This window comes from Saccopteryx leptura, chromosome 3, assembly GCF_036850995.1.
Source record: "Saccopteryx leptura isolate mSacLep1 chromosome 3, mSacLep1_pri_phased_curated, whole genome shotgun sequence".
Taxonomy (NCBI): Eukaryota; Metazoa; Chordata; class Mammalia; order Chiroptera; family Emballonuridae; genus Saccopteryx; species Saccopteryx leptura.
Genome location: NC_089505.1, coordinates 120,707,017 through 120,728,115, shown reverse-complemented (window position 1 = coordinate 120,728,115; position 21,099 = coordinate 120,707,017). Strand labels below are relative to the sequence as shown.

At 46.5% G+C, this 21,099-nt stretch overlaps 1 protein-coding gene across 9 annotated transcripts in view; it reads left to right on the top strand.

The window, feature by feature from the left end:
* Positions 1–19,681, top strand: part of LOC136400071 (MOB kinase activator 3C) — a 59,887-nt gene extending 40,206 nt beyond the window's left edge. For 7 of the 9 annotated variants that reach the window (XM_066376130.1, XM_066376131.1, XM_066376129.1 and 4 more), the window contains 9 exons: positions 384–463; positions 2,191–2,264; positions 4,496–4,600; positions 7,569–7,624; positions 12,199–12,294; positions 14,219–14,413; positions 15,768–15,932; positions 17,050–17,093; positions 18,379–19,681. In XM_066376130.1, the coding sequence (XP_066232227.1) occupies positions 384–463; positions 2,191–2,264; positions 4,496–4,600; positions 7,569–7,624; positions 12,199–12,294; positions 14,219–14,413; positions 15,768–15,932; positions 17,050–17,093; positions 18,379–18,628 (1,065 nt within the window). In that variant the 3' untranslated portion in view covers positions 18,629–19,681. The remainder of the gene's footprint in view (positions 1–383; positions 464–2,190; positions 2,265–4,495; positions 4,601–7,568; positions 7,625–12,198; positions 12,295–14,218; positions 14,414–15,767; positions 15,933–17,049; positions 17,094–18,378) is intronic. The other 2 variants (XM_066376133.1, XM_066376136.1) reach the window with 1 other exon arrangement.
* Positions 19,682–21,099: the final 1,418 nt, after the last annotated feature.

Here is a 21,099-nt window from a genome sequence, read left to right as displayed (position 1 = left end):
CTCTCCCCGTTTCCAGCTTCAGAAAAATACAAAAAAAAAAAAAAAAGCAGAAAGAAATATCCTTGGAGGAAGAGTTGGGTAGAGATAGCTCTTTGTTTCGCTGGCTGCCTCAGTCTCCCCTGGGCTGTTGGGTAGAGCCCTCAGAGGCGTCCATGGTGTTGGACTCAGCCAGAGTCCAACAGGCCCAGCCAGGCTGGGAAGCCCTCGGGCCAGTCTGCTGCTTTGCTGACAGAGCCACAGTGCCTAAGTCACCAAGGCCTACTCCAGACTTGTGCTGGAAACTGATTTGGGCTAGATTTGGCCTTCGTTCTGCCAGAGGGCTCCTGCTGAGGGATGTTTTGAGGTCAGGTGGGTATATTTGACAGATGTTATTTTTCCCACAGATCATCGAAAAACAAGCAGGGCACAGTCGGAGTAGGGTGTTTCGAGAGGTGGAGACACTTTATCAGTGTCAAGGAAATAAGTGAGTATAGTGTCCGATTACTTGCTGCTTTTCTCGGGGGATGCATGGTGGCCCAAAGGAGGTTATTTCTTACCGTCTCCTGACCCCAGTTCTCACTCTTTCCCCCTCAACTGTGTATAACTCCTTCCATCTTTTGGTGTTTAAAAAAAAGAAATGCCCTGGCCAGGTGGCTCAGTAAATAGTGTCATCTTGATCCCCAGTAAGAGCATATACAAGAAGAACCAAGGAATGCACGACTAAATGGAACAACTGAGTGGATGAGTTGACTCTCTCTCTCTCAAATCAATGGAAAATTTTTTTAAAAAAGATAAAAAGAGAGGAGAAATAACAGCAGCAAAGAAGCTATCTCCTGTTCAGGCTGAAATATTATAAATATCAGCTGGCCAGGCATATTAGAGTACTAAGCAATCTGAATTAGTGCCTGAGGAAAAAAATGAGGTTTTGTTTCTTTTAAATACCTGTGAAAACTAGGCTGTCTGAGTGTTGCCTACTGGAAACATTTAGGAACCTGCTTTGGTTAATAGATGAGAATGATGAGCACTATTAAGAATATTTGCTGCTGTTTTCTGTTCCTAGAATAGTCACATATGTGCAGCTACTACTGAGGGTCCTATGACCTGGTCTTACCCTCTGTGCCTGATAACTGGGCCAAGGTGCTCTATAGCCCCTTCTTAGCCTGCTCACCACCAGCTCCAAATGAGTGGCTCTCCCGCTGTGGCTTTAAATCAGGGTCACCTCTAAGACTCGCTTCCCCCACTCTTTCCCTCCATGGCAGGGTCAGCAGGGAGCCAGTGGCCGGTATTGATGGCTTTGTCATTAAGCTTGGAGGATGGGCGCTGCTGTTGATTTAACTCCAGGCACTGCCTCTACAATCTTCTTTCAAATTAGGCCATTTTGGCCATCTTATTTGGACGCCTTCACACTAGTGAAAGCCTCGTATCTCCCAAAGTGGTCAGCATTTTTTTATGAGGGACAGATTTTTATTTTCAGCCTGCAGCTTCTGAGTTCAGCATTAGAGACTCTACTTGGTTTATTTCATTCTTTAAAAGAAAAAAGCCCCCAACACCTCCAATATCCAGGCTGGTGGCTTCCCTACTGAGTTACAAGACGACCTTGTTGGCAGAGCACCGTAATGCTCAGGCAGACAGAGAGTGCTCACCGGGGAAGGCCACAAGTGCTACGGTGGCCGGGAACACGGCCGTTTCATTAAGCAGCGCTTAGCAGTTAGGGTCTAGCGGTGCCCACGTTAGGCCCCAAGTCTATTTGACAGATGTTTCCATTTTCTCCAGGCAATGTAAATACTGCCCCGTGATTTATGGGCAAGAGGGAGGGCAAGTAATTATTTGCTGCTTGCCTCCAGGACACACACCTACTATTCAGTGTTATTAGCCGCAATTGCTTCCAGTCGGCTGCAGATTTTATTCAGTTTAATGTGACCGGGACTTTTTTATAACTCTACCTAGTGGGTTTTAGGGTTGGGGTTTGACAGCACCGACTTGGTGAAAACACCAGAGACTAAACATTATGGAAAGATAAGGTGACCTGAGTCTTGCTAACACCATTGGCTACTTTTCAAACATGGGTCTTTAATAAGCATTCTGATTTCAGGTTGGTTTCTGCCCTGTTATAGGGCGTTGCTATTATTTTTCATTGTATATTTGTAAATGGGCTTTAATATATAATACCATTTCTCCTTTTCCTTTTCCTCCTGTTTTTCCCTATTTAAGGAACATTTTGGAGCTGATCGAGTTCTTTGAAGATGACACAAGGTTTTACTTGGTCTTTGAGAAATTGCAAGGAGGTACTTACTATTGAGTATGTGTTTGGACTTCTGATTAAGACCCAGGATGGTGATCATCCATCATGAATCCCAGAGACTTCTAAAACGAGTCAAGCTAATAAAACGGATGAAGGACTTAAAACTGCCCTTGATTTGGGAGAAGGGAGGCCGGAGGGAAGGATGATAATTAGCATTTTGCAGAGCTTAGAATGTCACCTGTGTGGGCATTCTATAAATGCTTTCTCATTATAATAGGGCTCATATATAGATACCTGTAGACATCAATTTATCAGTCCATGTTTTGACATGTTCACTATTTAACTGAATTAATTGTGGGGTGGAAGCTCTAATATACATTGTGAAGTCCAGAAAGACTCACCAGGAGAGAGGAGGGTCCCATTGTTGAGGACACAGACCCAGGATAGAGAGGAGGCCTGAAAATGTGCCATCCTTCAGATAGAAAGATGCCGCTCTTGACCATTACCAGTACTGTCATCACCTACATACGTAATCCCCAGGATGTATATTGAAGTTACTGTTCTGACAGAGAGGACAGAGAAGCCCTGTCCTCCCAGTCACTCACTCTGCCCTAGGACACATTTGCAAGGTGAAGGTTAGGGAGGATATCTGGAGCTGAGTAGGAGGCTACACAAGGGGCTTGGTGTTTAAGGACTGTGCTTTAGAAACCAGCAAAGCTAAGTTGAAGTCTAGCTCCATCACTTACTAGCTGAGTGACCTTAGGCAAGCCGTTTAACCTTTCCAAAGGGTGTTTTCTTATCTGTGAAATAGGGATAATGACAGCACCTACTTCCTTGGATTGCTGTGATGGTTAAATGAAATAATTGATGTGAAATGCTTAGCACAGTGCCTGGTAGGCACTAAGGGTTCAATAATTGTCAGGGGTTAATATTATTAAAACAGTTGGGTGTGGTGGGGACTAGATGAGAAATATGTAAAATGTTATATACTCCACCTTCCTTTGTCACAAATTTGGAAATAGGAAAATCACTGCAATAAAGCAAAACTGAGACCTAGCCAGGAGCTGGTTTTCTCGGAATGTTTCCTAGCATGTTGGGATCCCTTGATAGTTTAATCTGGCAAGTGAAAGATCTTTTATCCCCTGTCCATGCCCAAAACCAGAGATAATAAATAAACATGTACTATTTTTAAGACACAAGGATGACACCTTCAGCCCAGAAATACAGGCTTCCAATAGTGAGCATAGACCACATGGAGCCAAACCATATGTTCATGCCTGTGCCTGCCCTGCCCCACCCAGCAACACTAGGATTGTGAATTACATATTTGAAATGCTAGACACAGCTGGGGTCGTCTATAACTATAGCACTCAGAACGCAGCTCTATTGAGGCCAGACCCAGTGGGTAAAGGGAGTGTGGTTGGCTCAGGGCACCCCATTCTCAAGCATTCAGGCCACAGGTCCCCCTCAGGGGAAATCTGCACAGGTTGTGATGCCAACACTTACTGGTGTATGATCGTAAGCAAGTTGCTCTTGGCTTCAGGTGCCCCATCTATAAAATGGAGATAACTATATTTTATACATTTTGTACAGTTGTGGTGAAGCTAAGATAATCTACTTTAAAAGTATTGCACAGTGCTTGGCACATAGTAACTGCTCAATAAATGTTAGCCCACAAAATTTTTTTAGCCTTTGAGAAATTGCAAGGAGGTACTTACTGTTGAGTATGTGTTTGGACTTCTGATTAAGGCCCAGGGTGATGATCATCCATCATATATCCCAGAGACTTCTCAAACAAGTTGTCAATAATAATAATAGGGAAAGTTCAGGGGGAAAGCAGTTTTTTCTCTTTTTCTGGACCTTTACATATCCTATGAGGTTGCAGAATTTCTGTTTGTAGGCTGTGCTCTCGTTTTTATCTGAGATCAGAGGCAAAGGAGGAAAAGTTCCTACAGAGAGACTCCCAACTTGAGATGGATTCAATTTTTAGTTCTGATTCCAGAAGCCAAATGTCATTTATACCTTTTGGCCATATAAATATTGTTCTCACTTCCTTCTGTACTCATCATAGACAGGTGGAAGGTAGCAGTTCAATTCTGTTCAGTACAGTGTTGTGTTGGTATCTCCTCTGTGCTAGGAACCACACTTGGTGCTAGATATTCAGAAATGAATAAGCCAATATCCCCACCTCAAACTTGTGGAAACTTGGCCTCTGAGAAACTATACTTAATAGAGCCTGAAAAGGCATCGCCCTGTGTCCCCTCTGCTTCCCAGGCTCCATCCTGGCCCACATCCAGAAGCGGAAGCACTTCGATGAGCGAGAAGCCAGTCAAGTGGTGCAGGATGTTGCTGCTGCCCTTGACTTCCTGCACACCAAAGGTGAGCCAGGCCTCTGCCGTGGTGGGTGGGCTGGGTGACCGGCCTCTGGGGACCAAGGGAGAAAGGCAGGCCTGCCCATGAGGTTGAGAAGGGAAACCAGGGTGGCTCTCATATTTCTGAAGTGGATGGTGGGTAGATGTGGAGCTGTTGAGAATGATAAGGATTACAGAAGGAAACAGGGAAGCAAACAATAAATTTTATGTTGTTTAAGGTATATGTGAGTGTGTGGATGTGGATATAACCATTCTACTATAAATATTGGGATGTTATTCTTTCTAGCCTCTCAGAATACATTACCTATGTTGGCATGATAGTATTATATATGTGTAGTTTTATATCTTGTTCACAATAAATGGGAAATGCATTTTTCTATTAACATGATAAGTTCAAGGTACCTCTTAAACCTTACAGTGGTAAAGGGCAAGATTGCTGTTGTTTGAATTACACTTTGGTTTACAGTCCTTATTTAAGACTAATTCTTACAGAACTTTTGTAGTAAATTAAATATGTTTGTAAATTGGGTGTTTTTGCATTTCCATAAATATGTTTAATTACTATATAGATTTTTAAAATTTGCCAAACAACAGTGCCATGGAAAAAATGAATCTGTTTTTACCTTTTTACTGGTTATGTGCTCCCTTAGTAATAATGCCTACCCCACCGAGTATAGTGAGAATTAAGAGAGACATATCACCAACAGCGATTAACACTTAGATAGCTGTTGTTATGTGCTATGCACTATTCTAAACCTTTCCTCTGTACCTACTGGCTTACATAATTGTGTGTGGTCTGTATGTGTATTGTATATGTGTACCATAGTGTTATTTTCTCCATCCTTATCCCCACCTGGCAGAAAGCATTCTTATTCTTAATATTAATTCCCTTAAAGCATTCTGCTGGGTGGAGGGTAGAGTGAATAATTTGTGACCTAGCTCTGCTCCCTTCACTTGTGGATATAGGCCAGTCACCCTGGTTGTGAATGCGCAGGACCACTTGTAGGCATCCTGTTCAGGCACCCCACCTTGTGCCAGCAACACAGTGCAGACTGGTGTGGCCTGGATGCGGGAGATTCAGGTTCACTGATTCTACCTCGTTTCCTCCAGTGGCTGGAGAGAGATCTGCAAACTGACAGTGCCCATGTTGGGGGCCTGACTGGTACATGGGATGAAAATTCCTAGAAGGGGGTGCCTGTACTTTCCACAGCATGATGAATAGCAGTGCTTCTGTTTCTGAAAGCTGGGATGCATGTAGGTAACACCTGCCTGACAAAGATTTACAACTGCTCCCCAAGCTGCCTCTGTAGATTGCAAAAGTGGGTCACGCTTTTTACAAGATCCATACCTTAGAGGAGGGTAAAGGCGGTTTTATTTTTTATTTATTTATTTATTTTTTACAAGAATGCACTAAAGGGAACAGAGGCTGGTGGTGTCTGAGGAGTTCTGAAGTGCTTGTTAACATCTAGCTGGCCAGCTGCCCATGTGCCTAGAAGTTGGAGGGGATGAAAAACGATTTCCAGCTGAACTTGGCTGTTTTCTAAATAACTTCACACTGGGAAGATGAATTGGGCAAGAATGGGCCAGCCTGGAAACAAGTTCCATACTTTTAAATACTGGACACACTGCTGCTTAACCTCTGGGAAATGAACCGGAGCAGCTCGATGGCTGGTGTGCTCACAGAGGCAGGCCTATTATTACACAGGGCTCTCAGTGCTCGGGCTGGGGGACGACTGGGCCATCAGCACCTATTTGGAGAGCAAGGCTCCATGAGTGGCTCATGATCCTTCTGTGGGAGCACTTGCTGTAATGGAAAATATCTTTCACTTTTAGTGCGGCGAGCTGTAGCCTGACTCAATTTGTGCAGCCTGGACTGAGTTGCTCTGGGTTCTCATTCAATTAGGTGACTGATGAAGTCACTGAGCCTGCTGGAGCTCAGGTTTTTCCTCCAGTGAAGGGTCTCCAGTGGGCTGGGCCTCTGTCACCTACGAGGGAGTTGGAGGGCTGCCTGAGATACTGATCATCCAGGGAGTTTCAGTAAAGCAGACTCTGCTTTTCCCGCTTACCCAAGAATCCTCTGCTGCTTTCCAGTACTTCCAAGAAGTAGCTACTCAGCTTTTGCTCAGCCTGGTGGCCCCTCTGTCTCTGCCTCATACATTCTGCAGGAGGAAAGAGGAATGGGAATATCCAGATCCACCACTAAAACTCCATGGCCCTCTGAGTTGGTTCTTTGTTTCTGTCTTGATTAGAAGGTGGTTTTCCCCACGGGTGTCCTCTTGGCCAGGTTAGCAGCTTTTAACCCCTCATGTGGTCACCTGCTATCTGCATTCTCCTTCAGGGCTGGCCAAAATGCAGGGAGACAGGGGCTTATCTGAAGAACAGGACCCATCGACCAAAGCAGTCGCTGCTGTGCTTCTGGTAGGACTGTCTTGGATATACAGAGCAGGAGAGAAGGGAATTGGACAAGCTTTGGGGAATTTGTTCACTAACACTTGATCCTCTGAATTAAGGAAGTCTCATTGAAGGAATCTTTTTTTTTTTTTTTAATCGGCCACACAAGAAGAAATGAGGTAGAGCAGTCTCAGCCCCTTGAGATGCTCTTAAACAAGGCACTCATTATTTCTGCATTGCTGTTCCAAGCATGGCCATTTGCAGAGTCTTCTGCTCTGCTTCCTATTAGGCTTCTTATTCTTGGTTGTCCCTGCAGTGCTGAGAGGTAGGCTGGCTGGGATTCATTTAGCCCTTCTCATCCCTGCCAGACTTCTAAAGCTTCTCCTTCAAAAGAACTTGCAGATTCAACTGTGCTTTTGGTTTGTCTCTGGTTACTTCTGCCTCCTGCAGCTCGTTGACTTTTTAATGTACCATAATTGGGAATTAATCTGCGAACAACAGCATTTGGAAAAAATTAATTGTGTGTGGAGTGTTTGACAATTATGTGCATATGTTAACCATCTCCTTGCTCTTTGTCATTTCAGGCATTGCACACCGTGATCTAAAGCCAGAAAATATATTGTGTGAATCTTCAGAAAAGGTACTTAGGGCCCCATTTAGGATGTTACAGTTTTTACCCTGATGTGGGAAGCCACCTTGCTTTCGATGTAGCTTTTTAGTAGTTCCGTTGGCCTCTGGGACCAACTTAAACCGACTATTATGGACACGTGAGTATGTTATATCCAGTGTGTAGTGGTGTTTCTATATTTCAAGTAGGATTAATCCTTCTTTGCTGTTTTCAGCAGTGTGATCGGTGTAAGCCTGAGAGTTTAGAAAATATATGAGACCCACACAAAATGAATGTTTTCTAGTCCAATGCACCTTCCTTTAGGGCAGTTGCTGGGAGTCATAAACAACAACTCAATCTTATATGAAGCAAATCTTCACCTGTAAATGATGTTTATGTCATGGTATATATGCCACTAGAAGTCATCATTAGGAAGCAGGTTCTTAAAAGGGTTTCTGTTTCTATTTATGTTGCCCATTAAAAGAAAACATTTATACTTGGTGTTGAACAAATGCTGTCTTTTTAAAACTTTCCCTTAACTCAATCTAGTAAATGAAAGTGTTTGCATTTACATAAGCATGTATGAATTTGACAAATTCTGTGTTTGTTAGGAGGATTTAGGCCCTGGTGTTTTGATGGCCTACATTCATAGTTTGTGTGTATGTGCATGAACACAGTTGTCTTTGTCTAAATTAAGGGATGGCTCATAAATAAGGAATAGCTATGAGTGAATATATGAGTCAACTTGGTACTTAAAACTCTTGTAGGGAATAGTAATGTATTAGCTCCAGTAAGATCTTGTGCCTTCCTATCAGTGGCTCTAGCATTAAACTATATAATCCACATTATTATCATAATGATTATTAATGGTAATTATAGTTAACATTTTTTGAGTGCTTACCATGTGCCAGCACTTTGTTTAGTATTTATAAAATCTCATGAAGTAGGTATTATCATTATCTTCATTTTCTGAATGAGGAAACCGAAACTTGGATTCAGAAACTTGCCCAAAGTCACTCAGCTGCTAAACAGTAAAATATAGATTAGAACTCAGGCAGCCTGACCCAGAATTCCCTGGGCACTCTGAACTCCTGTTAAATTACCTGTTTACAATGTGCTTTCATGCCCTTTGTTTCATTTGATCTTCATGGCACCAATTTGTTGCCCCTTTGCTATGGCTGAAAAATAAAATTAAGGGAGACCGAGAGTCAAAAGACATTATCAAAAAAATAGAATAAAGTGGGGGATAAATGGTGTTGGAAGGACTTGATTTTGCATGGTAAACACACAATACAATATACAGATGACGTATTATAGAATTTTACACTTGAAACCTATATAATTTGATTAAGCAATGTTGACCCAATAGATTCAATAAAAATTTTTTAAAAAGAAAGAGGCCTGGCCGATTGGCTCAGTGGTAGAGTGTTGGCCCGGCGTGTGGAAGTCCCAGGTTTGATTCCTGGCCAGGGCACACAGGAGAAGCACCATCTGCTTCTCCATCTTTCCCCTCTCCTTTCTCTTTATCTCTTTCTTCCCCTCCCGCAGCTAAGGCTCCATTGGAGCAAAGGTGGCCTGGGCGCTAAGGATGGCTCCACTGCCTTAGCCTCAGGTGCTAGAATGGCTCCAACTGTAGTAGAGCAATGCCCCAGAGGGGCAGAGCATCACCCCCTGGTGGGCATGCCGGGTGGATCCTGGTCTGGCACATGCGGGAGTGTTGCTGCCTCCTCCCACCCCTGCTTCTCACTTTGGAAAAATACAAAAACAAACAAAAAATAATAATAAATAAAAATTTTAAAAAGAAAATAAAAGGATAACCCACAGTATGAGAAAAAAAATTGCAAATCATGTATCTGATGAGTTTAATATCCAAAATATATAAAGAACTTTTAGCCTGACCTGTGGTGGCACAGAGGATAAAGTGTCTACCTGGAACGCTGAGGTCAGTGGTTCAAAACCCTGGGCTTGCCTGGTCAAGGCACATATGGTAGTTGATACTTCCTCCTCCTCCCCCCTTTCTCTCTCTTCTTCCTCTCTCTTCTCCTCCCTTCCTAAAAGGAATAAGTAGAATCTTTAAAAAAAACACACAACTTCTAACATCAAAAAGACAATCTGGCCTCACCGTGGTGGTGCAGTGGATAAAGCGTCGACCTGGAAATGCTGAGGTCGCCGGTTCAAAACCCTGGGCTTGCCTGGTCAAGGCACATATTGGAGTTGATGCTTCCAGCTCCTGTCCCTTGTCTCTCTCTCTCCTCTCTCTCTCTCTCTGTCTCTCTCTCTCCCTCTCTCTCTTTCCTCTCTAAAATGAATAAATAAAATACAAATTAAAAATTAAAATTAAAATTAAAAAAATTAAAGACAGGACCCTGCCTGTCACATTATCTTTAAAGAAAAAAAAAAAAAAAAAAAGACAATCTGGCCTGACCTGTGATGGCACAGTGGATCAAGCATCAACCTGGAATGCTGAGGTTGCCAGTTCAAAACCCTGGACTTGCCTGGTCAAGGCACGTGTGAGAGTTGACACTCCCTGCTCCTCCCCCCCTTCTCTCTCTCTCTCTGTTTCCTCTAAAATGAATAAATAAATTTAAAAAAAAATAAAAAAACAACAGTCCAGTTAAAAAATGGGCAAAAGTCTGGAATAGACGTTTCTCCAAAGAAGATATACAAATAACCAATGAGCACATAAAAAAATATTCAACATCGTCAGTCATTAGGGAAATGCAATGAGACACCACCTCTCACCTACTAGGATAGTTATAATAAAAGAAATAGAAAGTAACAAGTGTTGATGAGGATATGGAGAAATTGGAACCCTTGTGTATTGCTGATGAGAATGTAAATGGTGCAGCCACTGTCAAAAACAGTTTGTTCCTCAAAAAGCTAAACATAGGGTTATCATAGCACTCAGCAGTTCTGCACCTGTGTGTATACTCAAAAGAACTGAAGACAGAAACTTGAACACCAGTGTTCATTGCAGCATTATTCACAATAGCCAAAAGCTGGAAGAAACCCAAGTGTCCATCAATAGAATGTGGGTATATACATACAATGGAATATTATTCAACCATAAAACAGAATGAAGTTCTCATACATGGCTACAACATGAGTGAGCCTTGAAAACATTATGATAAGTGAAATGATCCAGACATAAAAGAACAAAGATTATATTATTCCACTTATATGCGATATCTGGGATAAAGTCATAGAGATGGAAAGTAGATTAGATGTTACTGGGTCTGGAGAGTGGGGCAAATGGACTTACTGCTTAATGGGTAAGTTCCTGTTTGGGATCATGGAAAAGTTTTGCAAACAGATATATACAGGTAATGGTTGCATAACAGCGTTGTATAACAGCGTGAGTGTAATTCATACCACTGAGTTGTACACTTAATTTATATATAAATAACAAAAATATGCCATTAAACCATTTTTTTGTGTGAGTGACAGAGTCAGACAGAGGGACAGATAGGGACAGACAGGAAGGGAGAGAGATGAGAAGCATCAATTCTTTGTTGTGACACCTTAGTTCATTGATTGCTTTCTCCTATGTGTCTTGAGGGGGGGGGGAGGCGGCGGCTACAACGGACCAAGTGACCCCTTGCTCAAGCCAGCGACCTTGGGTTCAAGCTGGTGAGCTTTGCTCAAACCAAATGAGCCCGCGCTCAAGCTGGCGACCTCAGGGTCTCGAACTGGGTCTTCCGCATCCCAGTCCGACGCTCTATCCACTGCGCCACCACCTAGTCAGGCCATTAAACCATTTTTAAGTGTAACTTATATGCGGATATAATCACAATGAAGAAGAGAGGCTAAGTGGAAAAAGAAAAGAAGAAAGAATGTAAGAGAAATAAAAGAGGCAAAGAGGGAGGAAAGAAGGAGCAGCTGAGACTTGCCCAGCCAGGCTCCCCCAGCAGGTCTGAGCATTTCTGACTCACCACTGCTGCTTTCACCAGGCAGGCCATTCTCATGCGTGCTCACAAACTGCCCTGCTGATTGCTCCAGAGGAAACTCATGCTGTCTGTGGTCTCAGGACTAACATCCAGTTCTGGTGGGTTTGGCTGCTATGTTGATGCCACCTGGAGTGGCCAGCCATCCCAGTTTACCCTGGCCTGAGGAGTTTCCTGAAATGCAGGACGTACAGTGCTTAAACTGACAAAGTCCCCAGCAAGCAAAGACAAGTTGGTCACTCTAAGCCATCTGAGGTGGTCAGGGGTTTTACACATAACTCCTTTGCCCTCCACCAAATGGTCTGCAAGGACTGTCTAAGGAATACATACTAACTTCTCTAACTTCAGTGTTGCACCCTACACCTTTGTCAGCAAGAGTTCCACAGGTTTGCTACTTGTTTTATACTAACTTCACAGTATCTGAACCATGTAGTACACACATTTTTCTCTTGTCGGGAAATATGGAAAGAACATGGGGAAGGGGACACCTTATAAATCCTCAGATGATTTCTAATTAACTCAATAAGAGTAAACAAGGCCTGATGTGTAAAGCCGGGTCTCAGTGTGGCAGCCACATAACTATGTACCCACATGGTCACCTTGGTCTCCTCGTGCCCTTTGGTTTCTTATACTTGTAATTTTGTTGTCTGCTTTCCTTTTCAGGTGTCTCCAGTGAAAATCTGTGACTTTGACTTGGGCAGTGGAGTGAAACTGAACAACTCCTATACCCCCATCACTACACCAGAGCTGACCACTCCAGTATGTATGGCGGGGCACCCTGTGCCACTCCTTCTGAGCCTCTATGCATTTGGCGTGCCCGTGACCCAAAGCTCTGGGGTCCAGCACGGAGGGAAAAACGAGCGTTATCTACATCTCTTCCTGCCGCCTGAGCTATCATTTGGCTCACTGCTTTATACTGATAACGACCTCCCTGCCCCAGTGCTCAGCTGATAATGAAACTAACATTAGATCTTTTAGCTTGGGTTGGGTCCTCTGCCAATGATGAGACACATTATATATATAAGAACAAGCTGAGCCCTGGATCCTGCCCCAGGTGAAGACAGACACCGTTCCCGGGCCAGCCCTTTGGCATATGAGCGTGTGATAGCTCTGAGAGTCCTCTTCCCACTGCCGAAGTTGTGGCACGTTGCCCTGTGTGGGAAGATGATGAGTGCAGTCTCTCTGGGACGAGAACTGAGCTCTCAGGCTCTCTGCACATAAGCTTACTTGGCTAAGTTGTCCTGTTGCTTCTCTCACTTCACACTTCATGCCCAGATGGTGCTGCTGGGAGCTATTCTTCCTAAGACGTCTCTACATACTTGGTATACTATAATATAATAATGATTTCTTTTGAGATTTGCTTGCTTATAAGTGAATTTTGCTCATAACCTCTTTTTAATACATGCATTTGATTATGCCCATGTCTTATTCTAAGCAACATTATTAGAAATGTTTGTGTATTAGCTTTTATGACACTGAGCTACCTTGTTTTCAAAGTCATTAACTCTAATTGCCAATAACAGAGAAAATGTCCTTTCTCCACTTACCATCTTTGCATCAAATTAGTTGTGTGTGTTGGAGGTGGGGGTGTGTGTCTCTTGGTAAACCTGAAGTAATGAAGAGGGGAACAAAAAGAATTCTTTACTTTTATCACCGTTTTCTCTGAAGGATGGGAGGAAAGAATCCTGGGGCCTAGGTTTGCCACTGGTGTGGTTCAGCAGACCCCTGTCCGGTTCTGGTGCCTGGTCTTCCATCTGTAGATGGGATAACAGTGTGGTGACTGCAGGAAGGGCGGGTGGGAGAGGAGGGCAACGGGGGCTAGATGGTGATGGACGCAAACTTGACTTGCAGGGGGGAACACACAATACGGTATACAGAGATGTGTTGTAGAATTGGGCACCGGAAACCTGTATAATTATGTTAACCAGTGTCACCTCAATAAAATTCAATTAAAAAAACACATTTATTAGTTCTTGTGAACTGAGAGTTCATTATGATAATCACAGTTATTAAAGTCTAGTAGGTATAATTTGTCTCTGGTTCAAACATTTATGAGTCAAGAGTCATTAATCGTAGATTGTTCTTATTTTTATCTAAGATTATGAGAAGAAAATGTATACTTTTTAATAGTTCATTTGATATAAAAGCATGTTTTACAACTAGCTATATGTTTCTCTTGAAAAGGTGTTTATTTTAGAAAATCAAACATAACATTTTCTCTGCCAGTGTAATAAATGAGTGGTTAATATGCTTTAAAAAAAAAAGAAAGAATTGCTCTCCACAGATGTCCCTCCCACAGCCGTGCTCCTGCTGCACAGCAGTACCTGTACGTTAAGTGGCTGTGTGCAGAGAGCTGAGGCAGGGAGAGGTTCCTGGAGCTTCTTGACCAAGGGTCTCTGCCTACTGGAGCAGGACCTGAGAAGATAAGGAGGTGACCTGGAATAGTCAGGTGGACCACAGGGAATGACAGGACTCCGTTTCCAAATAAATGCTCAGTTGGCCCAGCTTTTCTAAGTTCCTTGGTGGCATCAGGCGAGCTCTCTGGCTGGCTGGTCTGACGGCTTCTTGCTCTACAAGTCTGTGCTCTTGCTTAAGTCCCATTACATTCTGCTCTTTGCCATCCCCTGTGACTAAGTCTTTCTCTTCTCTGCCACTTCGCCCTCCCCGACCCTGGCCCTCACAGTGTGGCTCAGCAGAATACATGGCCCCGGAGGTGGTGGAGGTCTTCACGGATGAGGCCACATTTTACGACAAGCGCTGTGACCTGTGGAGCCTGGGTGTTGTCCTCTACATCATGCTGAGTGGCTACCCCCCCTTTGTAGGTCACTGTGGGGCTGACTGTGGCTGGGACCGGGGAGAGGTCTGCAGAGTATGCCAGGTGAGCACAATCCCAGAACCCAATGCAGAGGCTGGCTGGAGAGCAGCGTGGTTGTGGGATGCCAAACAGGACTGGGTTTGGGACTTGTTCCTGACCTAGAAAGGAGTACATAGTGCCCCTTCCTCTTGTGTCCAAGGGCAGCCACAAGGTGAAATGGAGATAACTGGGCACTTAGCCCAGCCAGGAGTTCAGGGGAGGGTGTTAGAGAAGATCATACCCAGAACTGAGTCTGAAGAGATGAGTCTAGCTTCAGAGGAAGAGGACCAAGTAGGAGAACTGCACAAGCACAGACACGGAGCTTGGCAACAGCTGAGTGTGCAGAGGGAAGAGTGGGAGTACAGGGGGTCGGTCCTCAGGTTACAACAGTATCGACATACAGCGTTTTGAGTTTACAATGCCTACTGCCATAAAAACTTTTAAAAATTAAGATGGGAGTGTTTTGACTTATGCCATTAGCGTTGTACACTATTTTACACTAATTTTTTGTCATTTTTTCTGTTACTATAGTACAGTGTACAGTACAGTATATTTATGTCCTTTTCCTATTTCTGTGGCTTGGTTGTGTTTTTACGTTCTAGATTATGATTTTATAACTTTAGGATAGGTAAGTAACTTAGGTTAGGATGTGGTTTTTTGTTGGGTTTTTTTTGTATTTTTCTGAAGCTGGAAACAGGGAGGCAGTCAGATAGACTCCCACATGTGCCCGACCGGGATCCACCTGGCATGCCCACCAGGGGGCGATGCTCTGCCCATCTGGGGCGTCGATCTGTTGCGACCAGAGCCACTCTAGCGCCTGAGGCATAGGCCAAGGAGCCATCCTCAGCACCCGGGCCAACTTTGCTCCAATGGAACCTTGGCTGCGGGAGGGGAAGAGAGAGACAGAGAAGAAGGAGAGGGGGAGGGGTGGAGAAGCAGATGGGCGCTTCTCCTGTGTGCCCTGGCCGGGAATCGAACCCGGGACTCCTGCATGCCAGGCCAACGCTCTACCACTGAGCCAACCGGTCAGGGCCAAGGCATGTTTTGATTTACATCAAAATTTGGGTTACGTCACTGTCATAGGAACCCGAGGAGCCCCTGTATAAGGCTAATAGTGGTGGGAGATGAGACCTGAGAGGTTGCCAGGAGCCCATTCCTGAGGGCCCTGTAGGGATCCAGGCTTTGCTCTGTTATTGATATTTCCCACACATCACCCACCCAGCCTGCCAGATACCATAGCCATCCTGCCTGCCAAGGGCATTCTGTGTCATTTGTGGATTTAGGGCGAGAGTATGGAATGAGGGTGTCCAGATCAATGACAGGCACATCCTGCCCATCCCGGGCCAGTGCCATCTCAAGAGGAATCTTCTTTACCTAGAGCAAGCTGTTTGAGAGCATCCAGGAAGGCAAGTACGAGTTTCCTGACAAGGACTGGGCACACATCTCCAGTGAGGCCAAAGACCTCATCTCTAAGCTCCTGGTTCGAGATGCAAAGCAGAGGCTGAGCGCTGCCCAAGTTCTGCAGCACCCGTGGGTGCAGGGGGTGAGTAACCATGGGAGGCGTGGCCTGCAGCATGGCCCTGAGGAATCTCATACCTGGGTGGCTGAGCTCAGCTGGAGGGAGATTGTGCAGCAGTTTTAGTTCCTATACACATAGCGTGAACTGACTCCTAAGCCAGCCCCAGACTGAGTCCCATTCTGGTCATAGACTTAGCTCTAGCCTTGGTCACAGACTAAGGCCCTAGCTGACCCATGCTTCTCAGGAACAAACAGGCCTCGGGGACTCGGCACATGCGTCCCACTATTGGCAGAGGCACGGAGCCCAGGACGCAGCCTGGTGTTGTCACGGGGGCCTGTAGTCTGTCCCCTTGTACAAAAAGATTACAAGCTGCGAGTACCCAGAAGTGAGGCCTTGCTGTCCTGCCTGCTGTGTGGCTCCATTCGGGGTACATATGTGTGTGGTTCTGTGGTCTGGGTCTGGCTTGCCTAAAAGGGTCTGGCTTCACCAAACTAAGGATCCAAGTCCTCACTAGAAAACACTTTTAACCATCCTCCTTAGTTAGTCATGGGACCTGACTTCTACCCCGTCGGGGGGTCTGCCAGACCTCTTGTGAATCACTGTCTCCTTGGTGTGCCTGGCCCTAGCCAGCCTCAGTAGCCCCAACAGTCCCATGTTGCAGTTGGGGACCCAATCCAAGTGCCACTCAAGAGTTGCTGTCTTGACTGAGTGCCTCTATGTCAGCCGCTGGTCAGAGTGGGTTGAGTTAGACCCAGTCCCTGCATCCATGTTCTAGTGAAGAGAGGGAGCAAGGGAATGAATGACAGGACAGTGTGGCAGATGCTTGGGGCACCAACGAACAATGACCCACCTCTGCTCAGAACAGGCAGGGGTTGGGAGGTGGCAGGGAAGGGGGAATGCCTCACAGGGAAGGGACCCTAAAGCTGGGTCTTAGAGGATGATTAAGACTTTGCCAGACAAGGAGAGGGCTCTCCATGCAGAGGCAGCTGGGTTGAGGGCTGTTCCTTGCTTGCTCTCTCCTTGGAAGATCTGACCCTGTAAGGCAAGCCTGGCCAAGTCCTTGTGCTGGGCCAGAGCGCGGGTGGGGCAGCTCCTGAAGGAGGAGCAGCGCTTACCCACACATCTGTCCTTCCCATTCTAGCAAGCTCCAGAAAGGGGACTCCCCACGCCGCAAGTCCTCCAGAGGTAAATGCTTCCGCCATACACAGCAGCCTTCCTTCTTTGGCTTTGACTTCTCTCAAGCTCTCAGCCACATTGGGATGGAGGTGGGGGATAGGGAACCCATCTCTAGGCTCAGGTATCCTCCTCCTAAAGTGGCTGCTGGCCTGCCTTCACCCCGTTTCTCTTCCTCTCTACCTCCTGCAGTAAATGTCTCCCTCTCTTCTTCCACCAGGATGGCTTCCCAGGCCTCCAGCAACTTCAAGGCCCCTTCCTGTGCTGTGTACAGGAGAAAACTGTTTTTGCATAAACACGTGAATCCTAACTGGAAATCACCATTTGCAGCCCCCAAACAGACCTTATCTATGAGTTATTACCCCAAGGTTTCCTTCTGTTGCGTGCTTTGGGAAAGTAGCGGGAATCAGGGGCACGTTAGACAGTGGGATCAGTTCTGATATATATACTACTAGACAAACAATAATAATAATGGCCACGGTATAGAAAATACCACATGCCAGATACTGTTCAAAGGGTTTTATGTAGATTATACTCATAATCTTCATGATTAACTTGCTCAGGGCCACACAGTTGTCGTGGGAGTTGGACTGTGAACCCGGATCTGTTTGACTTTAGTGCCTTTTAACACTTAGTAACACTGCCCTATTCCCACGAGGCCAGGGCTGAAGCATTGTGGGAACCCCTCCAGGAACCGACCTCATGGACAGTTCCTACGTTACACAGGGAAGTCATACCTTTCTAATCTCCATTCATTTGAGTGAGAGTACTACTGCCCAGCTTGGGTTCCTACCTGATTCTCTAGAGCTGCATCCAGATGCCTTGCCGCTCCAAACCTCAGATCCACCTTAGCAGATTTATTCAGCAGACCCAAAGGGCCTGTTCTGTGCCAGCCTGGAGCTGGCTTCTGGGACACTGATGCGATGGCACAGCCCCTGCTCTTGGAGCTCCCTGCCTTGACCAGGGAGAGGGATATACGTGGGTGGGTTTCACGGGCCGAGGCTCCTTCCTCTGATAGAGCTCTGTGCAGAGCCGTGGGGCTGAGAGGAGGGTACTCCGAGTGAAAGAAGCATTTGTTCCTCTATAGTCCAGGGACAGTCATTGAGGTTCAAAGCCATTGCGACCTCAGTTAAGTCAGATTCCAAACCCACGCAAGAACGACTTTGGAGAGAACAGCCAGCTCAGAAAAACCCAGTGGGAGTAGGAGCTGTAGCAGTTGGTAGGGGTGGAGCTGGCCTGGCTGAGGCCGCTGAGTCCTGCCAACCTCTCTTCTCTGCTTTTCCTTCTGTCCCTGCAGAAATAGCAGCACAACGGACCTGACGCTCTTCGCGGCAGAGGCCATTGCCCTTAACCGCCAGCTGTCTCAGCACGAGGAGAATGAACTGGCAGAGGAGTCACAGGCACTGGCCCAGGGTCTCTGCTCTGTGAGGCTTTCCCCTCCCTCCAAGTCACGCCTGGCTCGTCGGAGGGCCCTGGCCCAGGCAGGCCGCAGTGGAGATGGAGACGAGGAACTCGAGGGACTGTGCCCAACACCCGCGGCTCTCTGACAGACTCCGGTCACACCTTTCAGGCCCTAGGTCTGTCTAGGTGTTGGCCGTTGGGAACCTGTGAGGCGGCAGTCAGGCTTCCTCATCCACCGTGGCCCTGAGGTTCCCACCCAACCCCCCATTTCCCTCCGAGACCTCAAGGAAAAAGCTTTTTTCCAAAGGGGTTGTCTTTGAAAAGGAAAGCAATCACTCGTCACTTTGCATAATCGCCTGAGGCTGGGACATCTCTGCTGGGCTCCTGCCCACCTGCTCACCGCCTGCAGATCCTGGATCCCGCCTGCTCTCGTGAATGGGCGGCAGGCTCCGGGGCGGCAGCCTTCAGGGAGCCAGCCTCGAGAAGCGGCAGCTGACAGAGGCTCTTCCCTCCCTGCACTGTCACCCCCCCCAGTCGGTCCTTCCACCTTCCTCTGTCCTCTGGACGTCCTCCCCCTGGGCTGAGGAAAGCCATCCCCTCAATTCAGGGAAGGGCAGAGAGACTGCATTCCGGAAGCCAGACCAGTCTTCCAGTCTGCAGCACAGAGAAGCACATAATCTTTCTTTGCCGTGACCGAAGTGTGTCCCTCATTTATCATCCTCCTCCTTGTTTGGGATTGCTACTAAAGTCAGTGTTACTTTGTTTTTAAAAATGTTTGTTTTTATTCTTGACCATGCTCTTCCAGCAAAGATGGGAGTTTAAACACCCACTGCAAGCCCATGGACTTGTCAGAGCAGGCAAAGCTCGCTCTTTTCCTTAACACATGCATTTGAAAGGTGTTAATCACCTTAATCCCATTATTTTATCTGGTTTTAAGCTATTCCCAGTATGAGGCCCAGTCTGCTGCTGCATCGCTCAGGCCTGGTGTGGAAGGCAGCACAGGCCTGGGGCAGTTAAGGAGTTCTGTGTCCCTGAAGTCGAGTAGAGCCGGGATGCAGGGCAGTCCAGCTGCCCTGGTCTGAGCGGTCTGTGCCTGCCGGAGCATGAAGGCAAAAACCTGGCATCAGATAAGCTGAGCTGCTGAGTTACCTACAGAAAATTAGCATATCTCAGATGTTTATACAAGATGCTTGTTTTAATAAAACTTAAATTGTAGATGTGGCCTTCCTGGCAGTCCTTTTTTCACTTGCACACCTGAAGAAATGGGCCTTCTGAGGGGCTGAGCCCTGCCCGTTGGGGAGAAGGCGCCCCGTCGGGACCTCTAGATACAGCACCTCACTGGATTCGCAAAACAAGGTGGAGATAGGATTGCTTTTCTTTTCTAGGTAAGGAAATGAAATTCATCAAACATTTGTCAAGCTTCTGGTCTGTGCCAAGCCCCAGAAATGAGTAAGAAACAGCCTTTGCCTCTTACGATCTCTCCATCAAGTAAAAGAGGCGGTGTCAACAACCATCACAAAAGTGGCTTCAAGACAGGCTTTAACAGATGTGCCCTGTGCACAGCCCACCCACACAGTGGGAACAAAGTTCCCCTGCCTAAGCAGCTCTGAGCCCTTCGTGAGGTCCATTGTGTGCCAGGGACTGCACTTGTCCTGCTAGAGTTGGCCTCAAAGGGAAGTGGTGCCTCACACCACAGCCTGCGTGGTGATCATGGAGGGGCTTTCAGGCGCGTTTGTCCCGTGTAATCCTCAGATCCAGGCTGGGAACGGGTAAGGCAGGACTAGCCTTTTTAGGTTCCCAAGGAGGTATCAAGAGGGAGGTCTGAGTGTCAGGGCAGTGGCCTGGGTGCCCTGGCAGCTTTGCACCCCAGGGAGACCAGAGCGGGGAGCTGGGGTCCAGGGCTCTTCACTCTGGGGGCAGGGGATAGGCCCGGCCAGCACATGTCCTGGACTATGAATGCCTCCATGTCGGAGACGACGTGCTGTCTGTTGGCAGTCTTTCCTTTGCAGGAACCCTTACCACCCTCACATCCCGTCTTCATCGGCCCAGAGCGGGACGGGCTAGAACATCAGGCCTGTAGAATCTGAGCCTTTTGGCCCAAAGTCTCCCAGTCCCTGAGGACTTGGAACAAGGGTATAAGATTTGCCTCCAGAGTCCAACCCCAGCCTGGTCAGTCCCTCAGGTTGGCCCACAGGGATGTAACTTCCAGGGTCTTCCTGGACCAAGAACTCCCCACACCCACCCTGCCCTGCACGCAGCTCCAGCTGGCCTCTCCTGCCTCTGTGCCTTTGCTCAGGCTGTGTCCTCTACCCCACCCTGCCCCCAGTCTGCCTAGCAAGGCCTCTCCCGTCCTCCTCTGCGTAAATGCTACTGTGCCTACTCTGGTTTTGTTAGCATTAGTGTGCAGTTACTAAGTAACAGATTCTTTCTGAGAAGCTTATAGGCATTATCTCATTTAATTCTCACAGCAGTCCTATGCGGTAAGGTACTATTATTTTACCCTATTTAACATGAGTAATCAAGCAGAAAAAGGAAAACATTGTTTGCCTGGAACTGTACAACTAAGAAGGTGGAACTAGAATTCTTTCCAGAGAAACTTGGGACCCAGAGCTGTGCT